Consider the following 25953-nt stretch of genomic DNA (forward strand, 5'->3'; position numbering starts at 1 on the left):
CGGGCCAACCATAGAGCCATCTGATTTCCCCCTTCAAGCTAGCCGACTTTCGTTCTTTGTAGTATTTTCGTTTGACGCTTATTTCGTGAGATATTTGGCCCGGTAACGATCAATGGGCCACCCTGTATAAGCGGGGGACCGTAGCAGTCAACTCCTGACGACGATGGCGGGGGTGGCCGTTGATAGCTCGAGCATTTTGTTCGAATTGACGCGGCTGGAAAACCGAGAACGTTTTATGCATGTATGCCGTCACGAAAGACTCCGAGGACACAAGGAGATGGGCTCTCACCTTTGCTCTTCAACTGTGCCCTCGAGAAAGTGATTCGTGAGTGGCGCAAAGAACTGGAAAACCAGGGAATTAAAAATGGTGTCAGGCTGTGTTGCAAGAAACACATTCTTCAAATCGATTGTTCGCTTTTGCAGATGATCTTGCAAATTTTTGTGATTCCATTGAAACAGCTGAGAGACAGATAATGAGCTTAACGTACAAGCACAGAAGACTGGCCTCCAAATTTCATTTTAGAAAACCGAGTTTATAACGACCATAAATTCACCACCAAGGGAGCTTGTAGTGGGTCAAGGCATTGCCATTGCAGCAGCAGAAACCGATGTAACAACTGCGTCAGGCACTTGTATCTTATAAACGGATTGCCGACCGCAGCGCCGTATTCTGCCTGTTTACTTATCTCTGTATCTGAATACGCGTGTCTATACCTGTTTCTGTGGCTGTTCAGTGTAGTTTTCACAGCCAATGTGTTTTCATACCCATGCCTGTACCAGTTTCTTTGGCGCTTCAGTGAATATGACTGTGGCGAAGAGCTCGGGTAGGCCATCTACTTTGTAAACGGAAAGGAACATTAAGACAATTGAGTGAATGTTTCTTCATCTTCTTCGTACCAGAAATGGTGATACAGCACACGAATTAATCATTAACTAGGGTCGAGCGCTTGCAGATTATCGCCAAGTTTGTGCTCTGGCCGACACCACAACTGACAGACAAACACGAAACAGGAAAGTTTGGAAATGCCGACGTCACATTTAGAGCGTTCTGGAGAGGAAGATGCCACCGGCAACCACAGAGTAAGACGCGCAGCGCCAGGCTTCGCCTTTTACAAATCAGCTCAAGAGCGGAGCTACTGTAGCGAAGTTGGCGACGGCTGTGTTTTGTGGTGTGAAGGACCGCTGGCGACGCAATACACTCCTAAAAGACGAGCAGTCGACAGTGCCAGCTAATGTGACAGGAGAGGGAAGCCTAGAAAGACGCGGTCCTCCGGCCGGACACCACCCGCCGTCAGACAGTTGGGACAACAACCTAGGTTCTTTGGAATCTTGGTTATGAGTTTCTGAAGCACCGCTGACTTGGCTCCAACCTTTTTGGTCCAATGAAACAGTACCTGCATGAATCAAAGTTTTCGTGAGATGGAGATTGTTCGGGAGGCGGTACGAGCCTGGATGGCCGCCATTAGAGAAGACAAAATTAGAAGTATCAGTATACCGAATTTTCGATAAATCGTCTGATGACATCAATGCTGACAATCTGTCAGACGTAAATTTCTTACCAGAGGTCTGCAATTGTGGATTTATGCACTTTTCTTCAAATGGTTTGTTTAATTTACTTGAGTGACAACTATAACATTTTCTTTGTTGATAAATAAAGAAAATTTTTATGACTGTTTAATTACGAGGAACTTAATTTAGATTCTGAGAGAAAACAGTTCTACTGAGCTTCAAAAAGCATTGGGGAATCACCAACATTAACATACTTCATGATTTACATTAAAAAGTAAAATGTGTTGCATGAGGCAGTGAATTCAAAAAAGGATTTTGGCGGGCAAGCTACCTCCTTTCTCAATGGTAGTTTCGTCGGGCTTTGAAAACAGGAACACAAGTCACGTCTTCCTAAACAGTGTGCCAGCTAACCACGCTTGGGATAAGTGATTGACAGTCGTCGAAGTCGAGCACGATAGCAGCTTTCAAGCTCGCTTTATGGAGAGCGTGTAAATACCGACGGGAGGAAACAGTTTGGCAGTTGAGTTGCCATATTTGAAATGAGACAGGTTTCTCGTGATAGTTCTCCTGTGAAACACTCAGTTGTCTGTTTCAGTTCTGTAACAGCTAACAGAGGCGGAGTCAACGGCCAGGAAATCTTGCTGATAATGTTCAACGATACTCAAAACTGTTCCATCATAATAGACTGTGGAATTCCTCACGTCAAGTGCTACTTCAAAGTTTCTCATTCCAGAACCCCTCTTATTTTTGTTCTTCTCTGAGATAATCACGTTTTATGAATTAAAAAAGTATTTAATCTTGTTTATTATGCCTCATACATCTAGAATTACTTAGATTTACATTTCGTTATGTTCACCCGCCAGGATGCGCAAAAATATATTGATTACTTGCACCCACAACTCACTAAAAATGTATATAAAGTAGAATTATGAAAACCCAAAATATCGGGAAAATGCAACGAAATCGCAGATAAATGTAGGTATTTCCATAGCAGGAAAAGGATGAGAACGAAAAATTGAAGGAGAACACGGATTGGGAGAAAAATAACGAAAGAGGAAGCCATCTGACACAGTGATTCACAGAGTATAATTTAATGATCAGCTAACGCTTGGCTTAAGAATCATGACAGAAGGTTGTATAAGTCGGAAGAGCTACTCGGAACTGATGACATCCTTGGGAGAGCCAGCCGCCACAAAACTACTACACCTGCTGTGCAAAGTATAGGAGACAGGCGAAATACTCCCAGACTTCAAGAAGAATGTAATAATTATGGCTCCAAAGAAAACAAGATGCTGACAGGTGTCAATACTACAGAACTACAACCTTGATAAGTCACGGTTGCAAAGCACTAACACTAATTATTTACAGAAGAATGGAAAAGCTGGTAGAAGCCGACCTCGAGGAAGATCAGTTTGGGTTCCGGAGAAATGTAGGAACACGCGGTGCAATACTGACTCTGCGACTTCTTGTATAAGAACGGTTAAGCACAGCAAACCTACATTTATAGCATTTGTAGACTTGGAGAAAGTTTTTGAGAATGTTGACTGGAATACTCTCTTTGAAATTCTCATGGTAGCAGAGCTAAAATAGAGGAAGCGGAAGGCTATTTACAAATTGTACAGAAACCGTACGGCAGTTATATGAGTCGGGGGACATGATAGGGAAGCAGTGGTAGAGAAGGGAGTGAGACAGTGTTGTAGCCTATCCTCGATGTTTTTCCATCCGTGCTTTGAACAAGCAGTAAAGAAAACCAAAGAAAATTTGGAGTAGAAATTAAAGTCCAGGGAAGAAATAAAAACTTTGAGGTTTGTCGATGACATTGTAATTTTGTCAGAGACAGCGAAGGACTTGGAAGAACCGCTGAATGGGATGGACAGAGGATGTAAGATGAAAATCAACAAAAGTTGAACAAGGATTATAAACTGTAGTAGAATGAAATGAAGTGATGCTGAGGCAATTAAAATTACGAAACGGGACACTAAAAGTAGTGGATGAGTTTTGCTATTGGGGAGCAAAATAACCGATGGTAGCGGAAGTAGAGAGGATATAAATTGTGGACTAGCGTTTCTGAGAAAGAGAAATTTGCAAACATCGAACATAAATTTGAGTATTAGGAAAGCTCTTCCGGTGGTATTGGTCTGGAGAGTAGCCTTTTATGGACGTGAGATGTGGACGATAAACAGTCGAGACAAGCAGAAAATGAGCGCTTTTGAAAGAAGATTTTGACACAATGTGACTAAATAAGGGATGGGGTGATAGGATACATTCCGAGGCAAAAGGGATACAATTTGGTATTGGAGGGAAGTGTGGTGGGCAAAAATTGTAAAGGGATACCAAGAGATAAATTCAGTAACGATATTTTTTGACTAAAATGTGGTCGAAAACTGTAGCAGACACGGACACGAATTTAGTTTTTCACAACTGTTTTGTTGCTTTCCTATTGTTGGCTTTTTGAGCAGGGTAAGAATTCCCACCGACTCTTAACTCGTTTTCCAACTTCCTATTCTGGTTCTCTTTCGCGTTTTCTGATGATCGGTTTCACAAAACACAGGAGCGTGAGTGGAACAATGAACTGGAAGGGGAGTGAACTGCACTCACGAGTGGTGCAGGTTCAGGCTGTGATGCAGAGACACCGGCATCCGTCTGGTGGCAGTTACGCCCGGACGTAGCGGAACCACCCTGTTCGGCGCCACACAAAAGACTTACGACGTGTACGTGCGTCCGCCTGGATCGCAGCGCTCTGCACTGGCGTCAGCACGGTGGTTATTGTAAAAGGAAGAACGCCGATTGCCGAAGTCAACTAGCTTTTCCACTCTAAAATATCGGTATAGTAGATAGACAGACGAAAAAAAATCGCAACACTAAAAAATAATTAAAGTACAGTACTGGAATTTTAGGGATACATTTGTCTACGTAACGTATTTAAGTGATTAATATTGTTAGATAGTGGTTAACATAAACGCGAGATAAGCCATTGCAAATGTGAAATGCTGGTTCAGTAATAACAGGTGTAACCTCCAGATTGTTGAATACAAGCTCGGAAACGTGCATGCATTGTTTTTTACGGGTCCCGGATGCCTGTTGCATTTGGTCGGTCAGTACAGGGATGGTTAACGCTGTAAGTGGAGACAATGGAGCTGTCGTCCGATTTGGTTCCATATCCGCTGTATTTGTGAACGAGCAGGGCACGGCAACATTTCGACAATCTGTATAAGATGTTGGGTTGCAACAGCGGTATGTGGGTCGCGTTATCCTGTTGGAAAGCACACTCTGGAATGCTGATCACGAAGGCAAAACAACAAGTCGAATCAGACTGACGTACAAAATTGTAGCCATTCTCCGTGGGATGACATGAGACTGCTCCTGCTGCCGTAAGAAATCGCACTCCAGCCCATAGCTCCAGGGGTAGGTTTTGTGATAAGGTGGTATAGGACCAAGCTGCTGAGGTCATCGGTCCCTAGGACTGCTTAATCTGACTTAAATTAACTTACGCTAAGGACAACATACACACCCGTGCCCGAGGGAGGACTCGAACCTTCGACGGGAGGAGGCGCACGAACCGCGCCAATGCCCCCTCGACCGCGCGGCTACCCCCCGCGGTCCAGGGGTAGTTCCTGTGTGTCTAGCACGCAGACACACCGTCATCACTGGCACCGGGGCAGAACCAGCTTTTAACGGAGAACACGAGACACCTCCACCCTGCCCTCCAACGAGCACGGAGGTCTTCCCTTTCGGTAGTGCCACGTGCCCATCCGCAGCCCCGTCTCCTTGCGACTCACTGTAAGTTCTTGTGACCAGCGCTGCCGGCAATCGCGTACAGTGCCTACACTCCTGTCAAGTCTATCTGCAATATTGTTGCAGGACCTCGTCTAAACTCAGTGAGGTGTTGACAGTGGCGTCTTCGTCACTTTAAAGGGATACTCGAGTAAGGTGAACTCACCAGTTCCAATATACAATTAATCGCCAAAGAAAATGATATATGCGTGCGTATTAAAACACAGTCATATGTGAACAGGCAGAATACGGCGCTACTGCCGACAACGCCTACATAAGACAAGTGTCTGGCGCCGTTGTTGCGCCGTTTACTGCTGCTTCAATGGCAGCTTATAGAGATTTAAGTGAGTTTGAACGTGGTGTTGTAGTCGGCGCACGAGCGATGGGACACAGCGTCTTCGAGGTAGCGATGAACTGCGGATTTTACCGTACGACCATTACACGAGTGTACCGTGAATATCAGCAATCCGGTAAAACGTTAAATCTCCGATATCGCTGCGGCCGGTAAAAGATCCTGCAAGAATGGGACGAACGACAATTGAAGAGAATCGTCCAACGTGACATTTCGTAAATTTCTGCAGGTTTCAATGCTGGGCCATCAACAAATGTCAGCGTACGCGCCGTTAAACGAAACATCATCGATATGGGCTTTCGGAGCCGAAGGTGCATTCGTAAACCCTCGACGAGGTCACGACACAAAGCTTAACGCGTCTCCTGAGCCCGTCAACAGCGACATTGGCCTGTCGATGACTGGAAACATGTTACCCGGTCGGCCGAGTCTCCCTTCAAATTGTATGGAGCGGATGGACGTGTACGGGTACGGAGACAACCTCACGAACCGATGAACCCTGCGTATCAGCAGGGGACTGTTCAAGCTAGTGAAGGCTCTGTAAAGGTGTGGGGCGTGAGCATTTGGAGTGGTACGGGACTCCTGGTACGTCTACATACGGCTCTGACAGGTGACGCGTGCTTAAGCATCCTGTCTGATCACCTGCATTCATTCCTGTCCACAGTGCACTTGGGCAATTGATGCACGACAATGCGACACCCTACACGCCGAGAATTGCTCCAGGAACACTCTGAGTTTAAACACATCCGCTGGCCACTAAACTCCCGAGACACGATCATTATTGAGCATATCTGGGATGCCTCGCAACGTGCTGTTCAGAAGAGATTTCCACTCCCTCGTACTCCTTCGGATTTACGCAGAGTCCTGCAGGATTTATGGTGTCACTTCCCTCCAGCACTACTTGGACATTAGTCGAGTCCACGCCAGGTCATGTTCTGCACACTCACGGGGCTTCCATACGGCGTTAGGCAGGTGTACCAGTCTCTTTGGCTCATCAGTGTAAAAGGCAGTTAGCGCTTATATTTAAATCAAACCCGATTTGCAAAGTCACAGTGGCGCCACTGTTATGCGACATCACCCCTCAGATGTAGAAACACGCCTACTAACTGTGGCCCACGTCAGTGTACTTGGGACGCGCGGTCGTCAGCTGGCCGCCGGGCTCACTCACCTGCACGGTGGAGGAGAGCGGCGGCCGGCCGCGGTCGCGCGCCGTCACCAGCAGGTTGTAGAGCGGCCGCGCCTCGCGGTCCAGCGCGCGCGCCGTCACCAGCGTCCCGTTGCCCGTGATGGAGAAGTCGCCGGCCGCGTCGCCCGCGCTGATGCTGTACTCGATGTGGCCGTTCTCACCTGCGGGCACGCCCACCCTCAACGTCACCACACGTCCGTCTCACCCGTCACACATTCATTACAACAATAATAATAAAAACAACAACAACAACGATATAATAGTACTTGGTGGACGGCGCGATCAGCCACAAATCATTTTTAAATGTTTTTTGTAGTGCCGTTTTCGGGCTACCACATCCATCTTCAGATGGCTAATATTTTCAATTAAACAAATGTTTCGGCCAACAGCATTTTGTGCCACTTTTTTAAGTTGTTTCACTAATACAAATATTATAAAGTCCTTGCATTTCTATATGATGGAAATTTGATGTACTCAGTTACCTACGTTCCAGTAGACAGCGATTTGTTTTTTTGTGGTCCGTGTGGTTTTCTAGGTAGCTGTTTATGTCGCTGAATTCAATACAGCACACAAACTGTAAATAACTTACTATGACACACTTCATAATATTCTTATTCTCAGTCTTCAGAATCACACACGTGCAACGCACTTGGCGTTTTTGTTCACATCTACATCTACATGGATACTCCGCAAAACACATTTAAGTTCGTAGCAGAACGTTCATCGAACCACCTTCACAATTCTCTATTATTCCAATCTCCCATAGCGCGGGGAACGAACGAACACCTATATCTTTACGTACGAGCTCTGATTTCCCTTATTTTATCGTGGTGATTGCTTCTTGCTATGTAGGTACGCGTCAACAAAATATTATCGCATTCGGAGGAGAAAGCTGGTGATTGGAATTTCGTCAGAACATTCCGTCACAACGAGAAACGCCTTTCTTTTAATGATGTCAGCCCAAATCCTGTATCATTTCAGTGAAACTCTCTCCCATATTTCTCGATAATACAGAACGTGCTGCCCTTCTTTGAACTTTTTCGATCTACTCCGTCCATCCTATCTGGTAACGATCCCACACCGCGCAGCATGCTAAGAGAGGACGGACAAAAGTAGTGTAGGCAGTCTCCTTAGTAGGTCTGTTACATTTTCTAAGTCTCCTGCCAATAAAACGCAGTCTTTGGTTAGCCTTCCCCATAACATTTTCAGTGTGTTCCTTCCGATTTAAGTTGTTCGTAATTGTAATTCCTAGGTATTTAGTTGAATTTACGACATTTAGATTAGACTGATTTACCGTGTAACCGAACTTCAACGGATTCCTTTTAACACTCACGTGGGTCACCTCACACTTTTTGATATTTAAGTTCAATTGTTAATTTTCGCACCCTACAGATATCTCTTCTAAATCGTTTTGCAGTTTTTTTTTTTTTGATCATCTGATGACTTTACTAGTCGATAAACGACAGCGTCATCTGCAAACAACATACGATGGCTGCTCAGATTGTCTCCGAAATCGTTTATATAGATAGGGAACAGCAAAGGGCCTATAGGACTACCTAAAATTATCATTAAGGCCGGCCGCGCGGCCGCGGTGGTCTAGCGGTTCTAGGCGCGCAGTCCGGAAACGCGCGACTGCTACGGTCGCAGGTTCGAATCCTGCCTCGGGCATGGATTTGTGTGATGTTCTTAGGTTAGTTAGGTCTAAGTAGTTCTAAGTTCTAGGGGACTGATGACCACAGACGTCAAGTCCCATAGTGCTCACAACCATTTGAACCATTATCATTAAGGAAAGATACAAAGAAATCTTTCATTTCGTATTGACCAAAGATGTAAACAGAGCAAAGATGATATGTGGTACGTGCAAAATGTAACACGTTAGTAGCAGAAAAATGTTTGCAGTCAAAGAGCAAACTTATTATTAAGAGACAAAAGGTTTTAGCATGTTTCCTTTTATCCTCACTGCCAGTGGAAATTTTGACCAAACTCATTGCACAATATAAGTTATACATAGGTGTACAGTTAATTCAACAGCATATGCATCGACCTAGAAAAGCACATGCACCGTAACAAAACCAATTGCCATGGTCATGAACGTATGTAAGTGAACACAACAAATTTCCATCACATACAAATAAATGGAAGTACTTTACCGCATTTTTATTAATGAAACAACTGAAAATATTAGTGATCTGAAGTTGGGCATGGTAGCTCGAAACCGCTTATGGCACTAACATAAAACACTTAAACAGCATTTATAGCTGGCTGTGTCATTCACAAACTATCATTAGCGGGCGCGGAGTTCACAAGCTCCAACATGGATAAAATAACACCAATAATAACACCAATGTGGTATGTTTGGAGGGCCTGGTGAGGGACTGTGAAGAGGGCGCTACTTGCGCGGTGCGCGGCTCCCGGACAGCCGGCGGCTCCAGGTCTTCCCGGGCGGTCACGCACCCCACTACTAACTGCGCCCGACACTGACTTAAACGTATGTGATGGGGCGAGAAGCAACGTGGCAATGCCGTCGGCTGTTTGCTGTAACTAAGTAACGTCAGGCGCAATTTCTCTAATGTTTTGGCAGGAGTTCGCCGCTTTGTTTATGCTGCATGCAGCAAGAGTCGGCCCAAGCAATCAATGCTCATCATGTCTCCTATGCGACACCCAGTGTCAGTTTGTTTCCCGTTACGAACAAAACGTTTTTAAAGTGCAATTTTACGAGCCCATTCGGTAGAGCCATCCAAAATTAGTCTACTGCGATATTCGTCTTATCGATATGTATTAACAGCAGTAGAACCCGCAGCGGCCAGTATTCCAACAGCACAGCAACAGCACGGCCTTGCAGTAGCAGCGCTGGAATACTACTTATGCTTCGCGTTGTAATGTCCGTGTTAACGCATATCGACCCGTGGACTAGGGGTAGCGTCTTCTGATTCATAATCAAAAACGTCTTCGGTCCCGGGTTCGATCCCCGCCACTCCCTAAATTTTGATAAATAATCAGCATTGGCGGCCGAAGACTTCCGGCATAAGAAGTCAGCCTCATTCTGCCAACGGCCTTGTCAAAGAAGGCGGAGGAGCGGATAGAGGTTCAGAGCACTCTCTTGTCCTAGGGGTGGGAAATTGCCCCGGAAAGGCGGAAGAATCAGCAATGATCAACGACATGAGGATGCAGAAGGCAATGGAAACCACTGCATTAAAGACACGAAACGTGTATCCACAGGACATGTGGCCTGTAATTGAAGAAGTGTCATGATGATCTCTCCATTGGCAAAAGATTCCAGAATAGTCCCCCATTCGGATCTCCGGGAGGGGACTGCCAAGGGGGAGGTTACCATGAGAAAAATATTGAATAATCAACGAAAGGATAACGTTCTACGAGTCGGGGCGTGGAATGTCAGAAGCTTGAACGTGGTAGGGAAACTAGAAAATGTGAAAAGGGAAATGCAAAGGCTCAATCTACATATAGTAGGGGTCAGTGAAGTGAAGTGGAAGGAAGACAAGGATTTCTGGTCAGATGACTATCGGGTAATATCAACAGCAGCAGAAAATGGTATAACAGGTGTAGGATTCGTGCCGGCCGAAGTGGCCGTGCGGTTAAAGGCGCTGCAGTCTGGAACCGCAAGACCGCTACGGTCGCAGGTTCGAATCCTGCCTCGGGCATGGATGTTTGTGATGTCCTTAGGTTAGTTAGGTTTAACTAGTTCTAAGTTCTAGGAGACTAATGACCTCAGCAGTTGAGTCCCATAGTGCTCAGAGCCATTTTTTTATTTTTTTTTTGTAGGATTCGTTATGAATAGGAAGGTAGGGCAGAGGGTGTGTTACTGTGAACAGTTCAATGACCGGGTTGTTCGACAGCAGACCAACACCGACAACGATAGTTCAGGTATACATGCCGACGTCGCAAGCTGAAGATGAACAGATAGAGAAAGTGTATGAGGATATTGAAAGGGTAATGCAGTATGTAAAGAGGGACGAAAATCTAATAGTTATGGGCGACTGGAATGCAGTTGTAGGGGAAGGAGTAGAAGAAAAGGTTACAGGAGAATATGGGCTTGGGATGAGGAATGAAAGAGGAGAAAGACTAATTGAGTTCTGTAACAAGTTTCAGCTAGTAATAGCGAATACCCTGTTCAAGAATCACAAGAGGAGGAGGTATACTTGGAAAAGGCCGGGAGATACGGGAAGATTTCAATTAGATTACATCATGGTCAGACAGAGATTCCGAAATCAGATACTGGATTGTCGGCGCACCCAGGAGCAGATATAGACTCAGATCACAATATAGTAGTGATGAAGAGTAGGCTGAAGTTCAAGACATTAGTCAGGAAGAATCAATACGCAAAGAAGTGGGATACGGAAGTACTAAGGAATGACGAGATACGTTTGAAGTTCTCTAAAGCTATAGATACAGCAATAAGGAATAGCGCAGTAGGCAGTACAGTTGAAGAGGAATGGACATCTCTAAAAAGGGCCATCACAGAAGTTGGAAAGGAAAACATAGGTACAAAGAAGGTAGCTGCGAAGAAACCATGGGTAACAGAAGAAATACTTCAGTTGATGGATGAAAGGAAGAAGTACAAACATGTTCCGGGAAAATCAGGAATACAGAAATACAAGTCGCTGAGGAAGAAATAAATAGGAAGTGCAGGGAAGCTAAGACGGAATGGCTGCAGGAAAAATGTGAAGACATCGAAAAAGATATGATTGTCGGAAGGACAGACTCAGCATACAGGAAAGTCAAAACAACCTTTGATGACATTAAAAGCAACGGTGGTAACATTAAGAGTGCAACGGGAATTCCACTGTTAAATGCAGAGCAGAGAGCAGATAGGTGGAAAGAATACATTGAAAGCCTCTATGAGGGTGAAGATTTGTCTGATGTGATAGAAGAAGAAACAGGAGTCGATTTAGAAAGGGGATCCAGTATTAGAATCGGAATTTAAAAGAGCTTTGGAGGACTTACGGTCAAATTAGGCAGAAGGGATGGATAACATTCCATCAGAATTTCTAAAATCATGGGGGAAGTGGCAACAAAACGACTATTCACGTTGGTGTGTAGAATATATGAGTCTGGCGACATACCATCTGACTTTCGGAAAAGCATCATCCACACAATTCCGAAGACGGCAAGAGCTGACAAGTGCGAGACTTATCGCACAATCAGCTTAACAGCTCATGCATCGAAGCTGCTTACAAGAATAATATACAGAAGAATGGAAAAGAAAATTGAGAATGCGCTAGGTGACGATCAGTTTGGCTTTAGGAAAAGTAAAGGGACGAGAGAGGCAATTCTGACGTTACGGCTAATAATGGAAGCAAGGCTAAAGAAAAATCAAGACACTTTCATAGGATTGGTCGACGTGGAAAAAGCGTTCGACAATATAAAATGGTGCAAGCTGTTCGAGATTCTGAAAAAAGTAGGGGTAAGCTATAGGGAGAGACGGGTCATATACAATATGTACAACAACCAACAGGGAATAATAAGAGTGGACGATCAAGAACAAAGTGCTCGTATTAAGAAGGGTGTAAGACAAGGCTGTAGCCTTTCGCCCCTACTCTTCAATCTGTACATCGAGGAAGCAATGATGGAAATAAAAGAAAGGTTCAGGAGTGGAATTAAAATACAAGGTGAAAGGATATCAATGATACGATTCGCTGATGACATTGCTATCCTGAGTGAAAGTGAAGAAGAATTAAATGATCTGCTGAACGGAATGAACAGTCTAATGAGTACACAGTATGGTTTGAGAGTAAATCGGAGAAAGACGAAGGTAATGAGAAGTAGTAGAAATGAGAACAGCGAGAAACTTAACATCAGGATTGATGGTCACGAAGTCAATGAAGTTAAGGAATTCTGCTACCTAGGCAGTAAAATAACCAATGACGGACGGAGCAAGGAGGACATCAAAAGCAGACTCGCTATGGCAAAAAAGGCATTTCTGGCCAAGAGAAGTCTACTAATATCAAATACCGGCCTTAATTTGAGGAAGAAATTTCTGAGGATGTACGTCTGGAGTACAGCATTGTATGGTAGTGAAACATGGACTGTGGGAAAACCGGAACAGAAGAGAATCGAGGGATTTGAGATGTGGTGCTATAGACGAATGTTAAAAATTAGGTGGACTGATAAGGTAAGGAATGAGGAGGTTCTACGCAGAATCGGAGAGGAAAGGAATATGTGGAAAACACTGATAAGGAGAAGGGACAGGATGGTAGGACATCTGCTAAGATATGAGGAAATCCATGGTACTAGAGGGAGCTGTAGAGGGCAAAAACTGTAGAGGAAGACAGAGATTGGCCGAGCGGTTAAAGGCGCTACAGTCTGGAACCGCACGACCTCTACGGTCGCAGGTTCGAATCCAGCCTCGGGCATGGATGTGTGTGATGTCCTTAGGTTAGTTAGGTTTAAGTAGTTCTAAGTTCTAGGGGACTTAGCAGTTGAGTCCCATAGTGCTCAGAGCCATTTGAAGACAGAGATTGGAATACGTCAAGCAAATAAACAACTCTCTTTGTAATGGGAAAGAAATCCACGCTTTCCGTCCACACTGGGCGTCGCATAAAGGATGTGATGAACAATATTTATTTTGACTCAGTTCACCTGCAAGGGTGAGTCACTAACTATTGCCACAAAGTATGATAAGAGCTGAAAAGTTTCTAGGACAAAAGTTGCATGGGAAAATGGGAGTCATAATATAACGTTGGTTTTTTGTTGCTATGTGGTGTCGCTTCAGAGATATGAAGGTCAACTTTGCTTTTCTTTCTTAATGGGATGCTAGAGTTTGGTATTTATATTCTGACGGGGCTATCGAGACAAATCCAATGATGTGTAACAGTAAGGTCTTTGAAGGTCAACGAAGGTCACAAAGGTGGCATGAGCGTCCATTTACAGAAGATGTTCGAAGTGATGACCATTGGTATCAGTGCAGAGCTGCAATCTTCTTATCCTGGACTGAGTGGTATTGCCTATCACTTCGGCACTTATCGAAGCACATGCTCTCTCTAGCATATATTCAGGTGTAGTTGGAACGTCTTCATAAACAATGTCTTTTACGAATCCCCACAAGAAAAAATCCAGAGGCGTCAAGTCTGGTGAACGAGCCGGCCACGACACATCTCCTCCGCGTCCAATACAACGATTTGGGAATTGTCTCTGCAACTCATGTCTAGCCATCAGCGAAAAATGTGCCGGACACTCATTGTGTTGATATACCACATTCTGTTCCTTGTTCGTAAAGGTATTTCTTCCAATAACAGACCTAATGTTTCTTGTAGGAATGTGGGGTACTTCCTACCATTAAGATTTCCTTCGATGAAAAAGGGGCCTATAATTCTGTCCTCCAGAATCCCACACCATACATTCACCCACCACGGTTTTGGTGTGCGACTTGCCGCAGGCAACACGGGTTTTCTGTTGCCCAATAATGCACGTTATGCAAATTAACATTTTCACGGTTAGTGAATGTTGCCTCGCCGGTAAATTAAATCAAATTAAATCAAATTTCATGTGTCATCCCTCTGAATCTGAAGTTGAGCCCATCGGCAGAATTCAATGGGACGCATACAGTCCGTACAAGTTAATTCTAGGTGGAGGCTGATATGGTAAGGATGATATTTATGGCGATGCAGAACACGAACAACACTACTCTGGCTCATTCCAGATTCCCTTGCGATTAGACGCGAACGAACACAATGATCTCCAACCACAGTGGCAAGGGTACCAATTTTCGTTTCCTCGTTAGTAACTTTCCTTTGCCGGATATTTTCCCGATGCGTTAAAGATCCAGTTGTTCTCAATTTATCATACACATATTTAAATATACGACATGTAGGGTGAGTACGTTGAGGATATCTTTCGACCTATAAGTCTCTAGCTCGCATTGAGTTTCGTCGGCAGTCTCCGTAAGTGAGAAGCATGTCGATTTGTTCTTCGAAGGAATAGAACATTCACATTCGACTTGACTAGTCTTACTGTTCCTATTAATGTTGTATTGCGAAACCGTCGAATGATGTTTACATGTCAATGGCACGTTAGATGGATACGCCGTATTCGGCGAATATTTACTATCTGCACGATTTACGAGAAACAATTGTCGTAGCGTGTGCTTTGGTAAGTGCCGAAGTGATAAGCAATACCACTCAATCCACGATAAGAAGATTGCAGCACTGCACTGATATCAATGGTCATCACTTCGAACACCTTCTGTAAATGGACGCTCATGCCACCTTTGTGACCTTCGTTGACCTTCAAAGACCTTACTGTTACACATCATCGGATTCGTCTCGATAGCCGCTATCAGAAAATAATTGCCAAACTATAGCATCCCATTTAAAAAAAAAAAAAAAAAAAAACGAAGTTAACCTTCATATCTCTGACGCGGCCCCATTTAACAACAAAAAACCAACGTCATATTATGGCCCCCCTTGTCCCATGCAACATTTGTTTCACAAACTTTTCAGCTACTATTATACTTTTGGATTTATTCTAGGTGGCAATAGTTAGTGATTCACCATATATAATCCATTCAGGCTTTGACGTTGGGCTCCATACTGGAGAAAGATAAGTTCATATGATCTTTCAACCTAGACAAGGCATACAAAATAAAATGGTGCAACTCGTCTGAAAATCTCTCATCAACAGGTACTGTATAAGCTGTAGGGAAAGACACCTAATGTACAATCTTCACAAGAATAACGAGCGAACAACAAAACTGGAAGTCCAAGAATGAAGTTTCTGAAAGAGAAACAAGGCGTTAGGCACGGATGCAGCCATTCTTCAATATCCTACAACATGTAGGCGCAAGTGGCAAAGACAGCAATAAAAATCAGTGACAAGGATCGCTGATTTCATTGCTGTCCTCAATAGAAGTCACAGCCTGTTAGATGGAATAAACCTGTTCAGCAAAGAATAAGGACGACGAAAGTAATGAGGTGTAGCAGAAATGCGCACTTAACATCAGATCTGGGAACCATGAATTCACGAACTGATGGAATTCCGCTCTCTAAAATAAGTCTATCAGTATCAAACATTGTCGATAATTTGACGAAAAAATCTCTGAGAAGGCACCTCTGGGACACAGTATTGCGCAGAGATTATTTGTGGGCTGTGGGACACCCGGGAAAGACAAGAATCAAAGCACCTGCCATGTCGTGTTGCTGAAGAAAGCTGAAAACTACATGTCTCGGTACGATTCGAAATGAGAAGCATTTCTGCAGAATCAGCTTGTAAAGTAATATGTGGAAAACAAGTCGATTGTTTAGAAAATACACTCATGCTCTAAAATAAGGATAATGCTGATACATGGTGAAACAGCGTTCTGGTGGGCGGTTTGCGGGTTTAAATGCGGTGCGATTGACCTGCGGTCGTCGCACGGCAGCGCTGGCAGCAGTCCACATACGCAGAGGTGTGTTGGTGCCTGTCAGACTACGGTGCAGCGAGCAAATGTGCAGACGTTTTCAGACGTGATAATGGTGACTGTGTGTTGAAAATGGCTCAAAGAACACATATTGGTGACGTTATGAGGGGTAGAATACTAGGGCGACTGGAGGCTGGTGAAACACAGCAGGTCGTAGCACGGGCCCTCCGTGTGCCACAAAGTGTGATCTCAAGATTATGGCAACGATTCCAGCAGACAGGACACGTATCCACGCGTTACAGTACGGGACGTTCACAGTGTACAACACCACAAGAAGATCGATATCTCACCATCAGTGACCGCAGACGGCCACGGAGTACTGCAGGTAGCCTTGCTCAGGACCTTACCGCAGCCACTGGAAAAGTTGTCTCCAGACACACAGTCTACAGACGACTGAACAGACGTGGTTTATTCGCCCGGAGACCTGCAAGGTGCATTCCACTGACCCCTGGTCACAGGAGAGCCCGTAAAGCCTGGTGTCAAGAACACAGTACACGGTCATTCGAACAGTGGTCCCAGGTTATGTTCACGGACGAGTCCAGGTATAGTCTGAACAGTGATTCTCGCTGGGTTTTCATCTGGCGTGAACTAGGAACCAGGAACTAGACACAAACCCCTTAATGTCCTTGAAAGGGACTCATATGGAGGTCGTGGTTTGATGGAGTGGGGTGGGATTTGGTGCACGTACACCCCTGCATGTCTTTGACAGAGGAACTGTAACAGGTCAGGTGTATCGGGACCTCCTTTTGCACCAGTATCTCCACTTTTTCAGGGGCGCAGTGGGTCCCACCTTCCTCCTGATGGATGATAACGCACGGCCCCACCGAGCTGCCATCGTGGAGGAGTACTTTGAAACAGAAGATATCAGGCGAATGGAGTGGCCTGCCTGGTCTCCAGACCTAAACCCCATCGAGCACGTCTGGGATGCTCTCGATCGACGTATCGTTGCACGTCTTCACACCCCTAGGACACCTCAGGAGCTCCGACAGGCACTGGTGCAAGAATGGGAGGCTATACGCCAGCAGGTGCTCGACCACCTGATCCAGAGTATGCCAACCCGCTAATCAGGCACCCATATGTGCCAGGAATGGCCGGGTTAGCGAGAGTCTAGTGTATCGCCATCCCGCGACTTTTAGTGAGCTTTCGGGAAGTGCAGGGCCCCACTAACCGAAGGCGATAGGCGGTTACGATACACCCGACCGGTGCGTCGGCCGCAGTCCGCACTCCGACTCGTCCAGAGCAGCAGCGCGTCGAGGTGGCAGCCGACGGCGCGAGGCGGACACTGGTTCCGAGTCGGTGTGCCGTTTGAGCGGCTTTTGGCCGCAGCCGCGGACGGCTGGCGAGGATTGGCGGCGGTTTTCGACATCGGCGCAGCCTGCCGGCACGCGGCAGTAGCGTTGCGGGCGGCGCGGCGACGGCGGCTGGCATCAGATAAGCCGGTGTAACGCTAGACGCGGACACGGCCCGGGCCGCCGTAAACACCGGCCGCCATAAAGGCGGCGCCCTACCTTACCTGCACTCCCTGCCAGTCGGGCGCGGGAGGCCCGCCATAAAGATGCGGCGATTAATTGGCCCCCCGTCCGGCGCTCACTCGCGACGCTACTGACTCGGATGTCGCGTCGCTCTACGGGCCGCCTTTCAGCTGGAGGGCGACCAGCTGTAGTGGTGCTGGAATCGGCCTTTCCCGGAACGACACCACACTTGCCGCAACAGTCCAGTACAGTGATTTGTGCGGGTTCGTTAAAAACTGACGACCGAAAACATTTTGACGGGTGCTCACAGCGAGAGTGCATGCTGCCTGGGCGCCTATTCTGTATCTTTCCGCTATTGCGCCGGTCGTTTCGGTACTCGAGAGCACCGAACGGTCTAGTACTCGAATTAGATCCCCTGCGTTATTCAGTATGCATTTCGGTAGCGATACCGTTCGGGTCTAGAGAACCAAACCGCTGTTGTCGGTTCGCGTCGCGCAAGCCAATCAAAAGCGAGCGGCCGCAGACCTCCACATGCGCACAGCGCCACCAGCACAAAGCGGCTAGCAGGGGACAGAGGCGCGCTATTCTTCCGAGCACCGAAAAGATAGCGTATTTGACTGTACTCTGCAGATTGTCGTAAATGCGCATTATGTCATTTTATACTCATTCACACTGACATCGTGTTTTGGATTTTACGTTTCGGAAAATGAGTTACGAATAGTGTGTAGTACCACATTGTACTAATACATGTATAAAAACAGCCGAAAAATCGACTCTGAGAGTTTCAACGAATAAGAAGATAAACAGAATGTGGTTATAACTCGCTCCTACAGATCCAAATGATTAAGTAGCCCACTTCCCTATATGATACGTCAACGATTTGGATATTAAAAACAAAATTGAAAAAAACGCATAGAGCTCCTGCAGTTCGTCCAAGTTCATAACATGCTTCTCGTGAATGAAAATGATTCGTATCTGGTGCTACAATCTTCAAAATATTAGGGCGGAGATCTGTCATCTCTGTCTAGTGTTGTTGAGGATTCGATCGCAGATAAATACTTGTGACAAGCAAGATTATGAAGATGACTGCTGCTAGATACATTCCCAGTATTTTAAGTTGTGTTCTTACATTCCTGTCTAACCGCATACTCGAAAATCGCTACATATTCGGAAAGAATGGTGAATTATTTCTGACAAGAGATTCCATATTTCGATTTTTAAACACACAGAAATCACGAAATCATTACTGAGGAAATGCGCTCTTACATGTAAGTAATAACAAATATTGCAGAAAAATCTTCACTTACACGAATAACATTGTATTAGAACGTGTTGCATATATGAAGAGGGAAAAAATATTTTGCACACCATCCGTGGTCGAAGCCGTGGCCTTTCGTATCGCATACCCGCGCGCTAGCCAGTTAGCCACGCCAAACAACAGTAATGTACAGCTCAATTTTTGTAGTATTGCGGAGAGGAACGTAGGCTGACTTCTTTGCCAAACGGTGCTGCGTAAGTCATAAATGCGTGATACTGTGGAAGGTTTCCAATATCAGTCTTCACATAATTGCTTTCCATTGCTACTTGAAAGTTGTAAACACGTTTCGATAGTTACTAACTAACCCATTTGTGGGAAAAAGTACACAAAGGCACTAGTAACGTCAGTTCACACTCATGTAATATACGTAAGCAGAGCCGATGTCTTGATATTTAATGATGTTTAAACCCTTATTTGAATAAAAAATTACATGTATTTTGAGAGAATATTGTCCGAAAACGTTTCTTCTATGTAATCATTCACAGTAACAACCTAAACTAACCATATTTCTAACAAAGGAAAATAGTCTATTACGAACTCACTTTCCAACCAGATGCGTCCTCTGGTGATTCTTTAGTAACACAATCACTAATTCCAAAGATAAAACCGCTAAATATGTTTAAAATAACAAATTATAGGTGCACATAAACCACAGCTCACCGATCGACAGGGCCAGACCGAAATCCAAAACCTCTCGGTACAATTGTCGCAAAATCGGTGGGAGGACCGTCCGGTAACAAGTCCCAGAAGCTTACTGAATAGGATATTTCGATAAAGAACCGAACATGACGTCACTACCGAGACTAACCTACTACACCGATCGGTATGAACGATGCAGAATAGGGCCCCAGGTGGCTGCTGTCACACGATTCGGAAGAGCCGTCCTCATACGTTGAGCTGCAAATGTACGATTCGAGTGACATCTCTCGCTGGTATTTCGCACTGGGGAGCCTGTCTCGCGTGAAACACAGAGTAAGTTCTGCGACATATCGACAACGTGTCGCGTAGAGTACAACCGGTGAGAAGCAGTGTCACTAGCAGAAGTCGCGAGACGCGATACGAAGCCTCTATTTGGTGGATTGCACTGGACGAATATAAGCCGATTCTAAAGCCGTCGCCACACGGACCGTGCTGTCGAACGTCATCGTTGAGCGTGCCAAGTTCAACGTGCTGCTGAACGCTCAGGAACGATGCGACTTGTGCACACGGTACGTGGGCCCCGACGTGGTATACGCGATCGCAACGCACTCCAGCGGCAGTTGAGTGATGTTTCTAGTTCATAAATCACACTGTTCACTCAAACCGCGCGTAAAATTCCCACGTTAGCTCTATTAAAACGCAGGTTTCCTCCATTGTTCATATCCTAGTCACAGGCTTATAAAAGTTCCATTGCAAACAGTGTGACACAAATTTGCAATAGTTGTCCACAAAAAATGAACACTATTTTATCTTTATCTTTCCCACATTTTAGTAAAACACTGATATCATTCTTACTTGATCACTATTCCTACCCAATAGCAGAATCTTTACAACATGTAAATTACAAAACTCAGGCCGGCCGGAGTGGCCAAGCGGTTCTAGGCATTTCAGTCTGGGACCACGCGATCGCTACGGTCGCGGGTTCGAATCCTGCCTCGGTGATGGATGTTTGTGATGTCCTTAGGTTAGATAGGTTTAAGTAGTTCTAAGTTCTAGGGGACTGATGACCTCAGATGTTAAGTCCCATAGTGGTCAGAGCCATTTGAACCATTTTTTTGAAATTACGAAACTCAAAAGAAAAATGAACAAAATATCTTTATTCAAGTAGAGCAAGCTGTCCTATAGATTAAGCCAATCGAACAAACTCACTTCTCAAAAACAGGTGAACTTATATTTACATAACATCAAATATTGTAGTATATACTTACATTAAACTTATAATAAAGCATCAGAGCCTATTATGCACGCGAATGTTAGGAAAAAAAAAAAACATTTAGAGTAGGCTAGACGCGAACCATCATCTGATCACGTAGCTGGACATGAACCATCAGCACTACTCACTTCGCTCAAGTGCCAACAATTCATGTGCAGCCTGTTGCTAAATGCTTTAACCGCAGCTAAGTTACAAACTTAAATTTATGAAATTTAATTATAACAAACTGTACCAAGAACAATCTGTTTTTGGTGGATCCTCAGTATGTCGCTACCTTCAAATGACATACTTTCATAATACGCAAGTTACAATAATTCTTTTGTCACCAATATGATGTCTCTCATTATTTTATTGCAACGAATCACGCAATTAACAACGGGTTTTCGAGTGATTCTCAATTTGATGGTGCTCAGAATCGACATATATACGTATAGGCTTGAACTGAATGCCAATATGGGGCCTCAAGCTCAACTCTGAAGGGAGATGGCGTGCATGTGACGTAGGTGGCGTTGTGCCATCTGATTGGCCAACGCTCAGACGCACGCTCAGAATATCTGAGATGCTAGATATTGCTGTGCACGTTCGGAAAGACTCTCGAACGTGCTATTCCCCGCTATGTCGTCAGAAACTCGGCACGCTCAACGCTCAACGTTCGGATGAACGGTCCGTGTGGCGACGGCTTAAGCACCAGCACGTTAGGGATCTCTCGAATATGCGTCGTTATCTGTACGAGTTGTTGTAATAACATGACGAGGAATGTCACATTGATAGTTAAAGAATTTCCGTATTTAGTTTTTTATTTCGTTTTACAACTAGCGTGATACGTCGTTTTAAAGCAATGGCCCACTGAAAATTCATCAAAAACGCACCATTATGGGTGAGATTTGTTCCGATTGAGTGGCACGTTTGTAAAGTGCTGCCGGTTTGGCCTTCGGAATATCGTCGAGGTCGTTCGTTGTGGGAGTCAAATGTAGCGCAGCTCGTTAAAGCGCCAAGTTGGTCTATTGGCTTCGCATTCTGCTGAATCCTAATATTGTTTCACCATCGCATTTGCTAGAAGGTTGTACAAGTTCCTTATCGAATTAACAGAATTTTTTTCTGTTACATAAATGTACCTGCGTCTGTGTATGAGGCTATAGACGACGTGGAGTTGAAGACTGATGATGTCACAGTGAAGAATAAAGTTAAAGGCGTCGCTTCTCGTGCAGTTATTGATGGACCGTGCATGTTTTTAGTTTGTAGATTTGATTTTGATGTAATTGAGGCTGGTGCTACTCCGCCTGGTAACCGTAATGATTGGTTAACTGTTGGGTTTGCTAGATCTGGAGGCACAAGTGAGTACGGTGGCCTTGCTCGTAGACATGTAATCTGTTATTGTACATTTCGCGTTAGTGAAGTTGTAGGCAGTAGCAGTTCATATTTAGTTCCTGCGCAAGCTCTCCTTATATGTACTCGTGGTCGCAGGAACGTAGATGATGATGGGGCTGTATATTTTCTGTGGAAAGGACATGGCTGCTGTGAAGACGTACACTATGTGATCAAAAGTATCCGGACACCTGGCTGAAAATTACAAGTTTGTGGCGCTCTCCATCGGTAATGCTGGAATTCAGAATCGTGTTGGCCCACCCTTAGCCTTGATGACAGCTTCCACTCTCGTAGGTATACGTTCAATCAGATGCTGGAACGTTTTCTTGGGGAATAGCAGCCCATTGTTCACGGAGTGCTGCACTACGGAGAGGTATCGATGTCAGTCGGTGAGGCCTGGCACGAAGTCGGCGTTCCAAAACATCCCAAACGTGTTCTATAGGATTCAGGTCAGGACTCTGTACAGGCCAGTCCATTACAGGCATGTTGTCGTCGTGTAACCACTCCGCCACAAGCCGTGCGTTATGAACAGGTGCTCGATCGTGTTGAAAGATGGAATCGCTACACCCAAATTGATCTTTAACAGTGGGAAGCTAGAAGATGCATAAAAGGTGTAGGACTGTGCTGTGATAGTAGTGCCACGTAAAACAACAAGGGGTGCTGGCCCCTCCCTTGAAAAACACGACCACACCATAACACCATCGCCTCCGAATATTAGTGTTGGGCCGGCTGGTGTGGCCGAGCGATTCTAGGCGCTTCAGTCTGGAACCGCGCGACGGCTACGGTCGCAGGTTCGAATCCTGCCTCGGGCATGGATGTGTGTGATTTCCTTAGGTTATTCAGGTTTAAGTAGTTCTAAGTTCTAGGGGACGACCTCAGATGTTAAGTGCCATAGTGCTCAGAGCCATTTGAACCATTTTTACTGTTGGCAGTACAGACGCTGGCAAAATGTATACGCTCCTTACACCAAGCGAGGCGTCGTTTGACATTTACCGGCGTGATGGGTGACTTTTGAGCAGCCGCTCGACCATGAAATTCTCACCTCTCGACTTACTGTCATAGTACTTGCAGTGGGTCCTGATACAATTTGGAATTCCTGTGTGGTGGTCTGCCTATTACACATTACGACCCTTTCCAACTATCGGCGATCACTATCAGTCAACAGACGAGGTCCACCAATACGCTTTTGTGCTGTACGTGTCCCTTCTGGTTTCCACTTCATTATCACATCGGAAACAGTGGACCTAGGGATGATTAGGAGTGTGGAAATCTTGCGTACAGACGTATGACACAAGTGACACCCAATCACCTAACCACGTTCGAAGTCGGTGAGTTCCGCGGAGCGTCCCATTCTGCTCCCTAACGATGTCTAATGACTACTGAGGTCGGTGATACGGAGTAGGTGGCAGCACAATGCACCTAATATGAGAAACATATGTTTTTGGAAGAGTCTGGATACTTTTGATCACATTGTGTTTCACTAGTTGAGCAAACACAGCACTTAACCAACCATTGTGGTATTCTGTGTCATGTGTTTCTTGATTTTTTAACAGAATCCAAAACTTCGCGTTCTAAGTCATATAAACAGTTTTCTGCTAAAAGATGATCAACAGTGGCTGTACCCTTTTGCCTTAATCTCCAGCTTCTCTCAAGTTCATGTAGTCTAATACCCATGTTTTAGCAGGCATCATTCGTATGATGTAGACAGTGAAATTGAAATTTTACATTCTAAAAAAAAAAAAAAAAAAAAAAAAAAAAAAAAAAAAAAAAAAAAAAAAAAGCATAAAGACGACAGACGACCCTGCTGGAAATCAACAAACACATGACACAGTATTAAGTGATCAGACCAAATTTCCGTTTTCCCCTTTCTTACATTAAGTTTTTATTAGAAATACCACATTAAAACTGTAAATTCATCTTATTTCTCTTTTGCAGTTATATGTACCTTCATATACCAGCTATATCTACCCCCACCCGCCTTTATTGAATTAAAATAAATGTTTCCATGTGACACAAATGTAATGGCCGCGCGGTGTGGGGCGCCTTGTTACAGTCCGCGCGGCTCCGCCCAGCCGGGGGTTCGAGTCCTCCCTCGGGCATAGCTGTGTGTGTGTGTGTGTTGTCCTTAGCGTAAGTAAGTTTAAGTTAGACTAAGTAGTGTGTAAGCTTAGAGACCGATGACCTAAGCAGTTTGGTCCCATAAGACATTAACATAAATTTACAATTTTTTACAAAAATGTGATGTTTTTCAATGTAAACACACTACCATTTTTGAATCTTTTGGGTTAAATAATATCTGTGTAAGTCGCATATTACGTTCATCTGTGTTTGCGACAGTCAGTTCTTACCTCAAGACGGCCTGAGAAGCCGAAAGCCGCTTCGTGAGCATATAAATAATTTTTTGCAGAACGTTACGAAGAGTTTTCTTTCTTTTTTTTTTAATATTATTATCTCGTTCTGTCAAGCACCGACGGAAAATTCAGTTACTGAACTTCCAGTAAGATGGAGTAATTGCCTGGTAGCAACGTGTGTTAATCAATACAACAGAAAAAAAGCCAAAGTTGCAGATACCATCTTGACTATATGCATGATTTGAAAATGTGTCCAGAGACTAGTCATTAAGTAAGCAAAAGTGATATTTACAATTTTGGCTGTTTTTCGGTTGTACCTAATTCAGTCAATGTTAGAAAGAGAGATACATCACGGAAAAGGTGGCTTCCCCGACGCGGAACATGTTAGAAGCCTAGTCCCTCAAGTGAAGAAGAAGAACGTTGTTCCAACATAGCGTGGTACTCAGTATTGTACTGTTACGATGTATTTACATGACCATTTTAAAGTTAGATTTAATTGAACAATTCATGCACTAAGGAGATACAAATCACTTCGTACGTCATCGTCAGTGTAATTTGTTACACTGCCCACCGAAGTCCTTCGCTCAAACCATGCAGTGCTAAGCACGATGGCATGGCGATAGTAAGAGTGCGGTTAAGCTCACTCATCTGCGTGTAAAGCAGATTAAATTAAGAACACACTAATGTTCAAATGTATGTGAAATCTTATGGGACTTAACTGCTAAGGTCATCAGTCCCTAAGCTTACACACTACTTAACCTCAGTTATCCTAAGGACAAACACACACACCCATGCCCGAGGGAGGACTCGAACCTCCGCCGGGATCAGCCGACAGTCCAGGACTTCAGCGCCCAAGACCGCTCGGCTAATCCCGCGCGGCCACACGAATGTCTAATTTGTCTTGTGACATGTTAATAATATCAACTGCTCAGTTTTAAAATAACAGGGCACTGAATTTTAAGTAATTAGACAGACAGATTATTTATGATGTGTAGTTGGTCACGAAGAAGATGTAGTTAAGAAATTCTGGTAGCTAGGGAGTAAAATAATGAGTGACGGACGGAGCAAGTAGGACATCAGACTAGCAATGGCAAAAAGGGCATTCCTGGCCAAGAGAAGTTTACTAATATCAAATACCGGCCTTAATTTGAGGAAGAAATTTCTGAGAATATACGTCTGGTGTGCAGCATTTTATGGTAGTGAAACATGGACTGTGGGAAAACCGGAACATAAGAGAATCGAAGCATTTGAGATGTGGTGCTTACAGACGAATGTTCAAAATTAGGTGGACTGATAAGGTAAGGA

At 44.7% G+C, this 25953-nt stretch overlaps 1 protein-coding gene across 1 annotated transcript in view; it reads right to left on the reverse strand.

Moving 5' to 3' along the window:
- Positions 1 to 25953, reverse strand: part of LOC126195803 (cadherin-related tumor suppressor-like) — a gene marked incomplete at its 5' end in the record, with an annotated part of 496439 nt that overhangs the window by 347952 nt on the left and 122534 nt on the right. Inside the window, one exon of the mRNA XM_049934438.1 lies at positions 6801 to 6979. Within this exon, the coding sequence (XP_049790395.1) occupies positions 6801 to 6979 (179 nt within the window). The remainder of the gene's footprint in view (positions 1 to 6800; positions 6980 to 25953) is intronic.

Source organism: Schistocerca nitens, chromosome 7 (genome assembly GCF_023898315.1).
Source record: "Schistocerca nitens isolate TAMUIC-IGC-003100 chromosome 7, iqSchNite1.1, whole genome shotgun sequence".
In the NCBI taxonomy this organism is placed as follows: Eukaryota; Metazoa; Arthropoda; class Insecta; order Orthoptera; family Acrididae; genus Schistocerca; species Schistocerca nitens.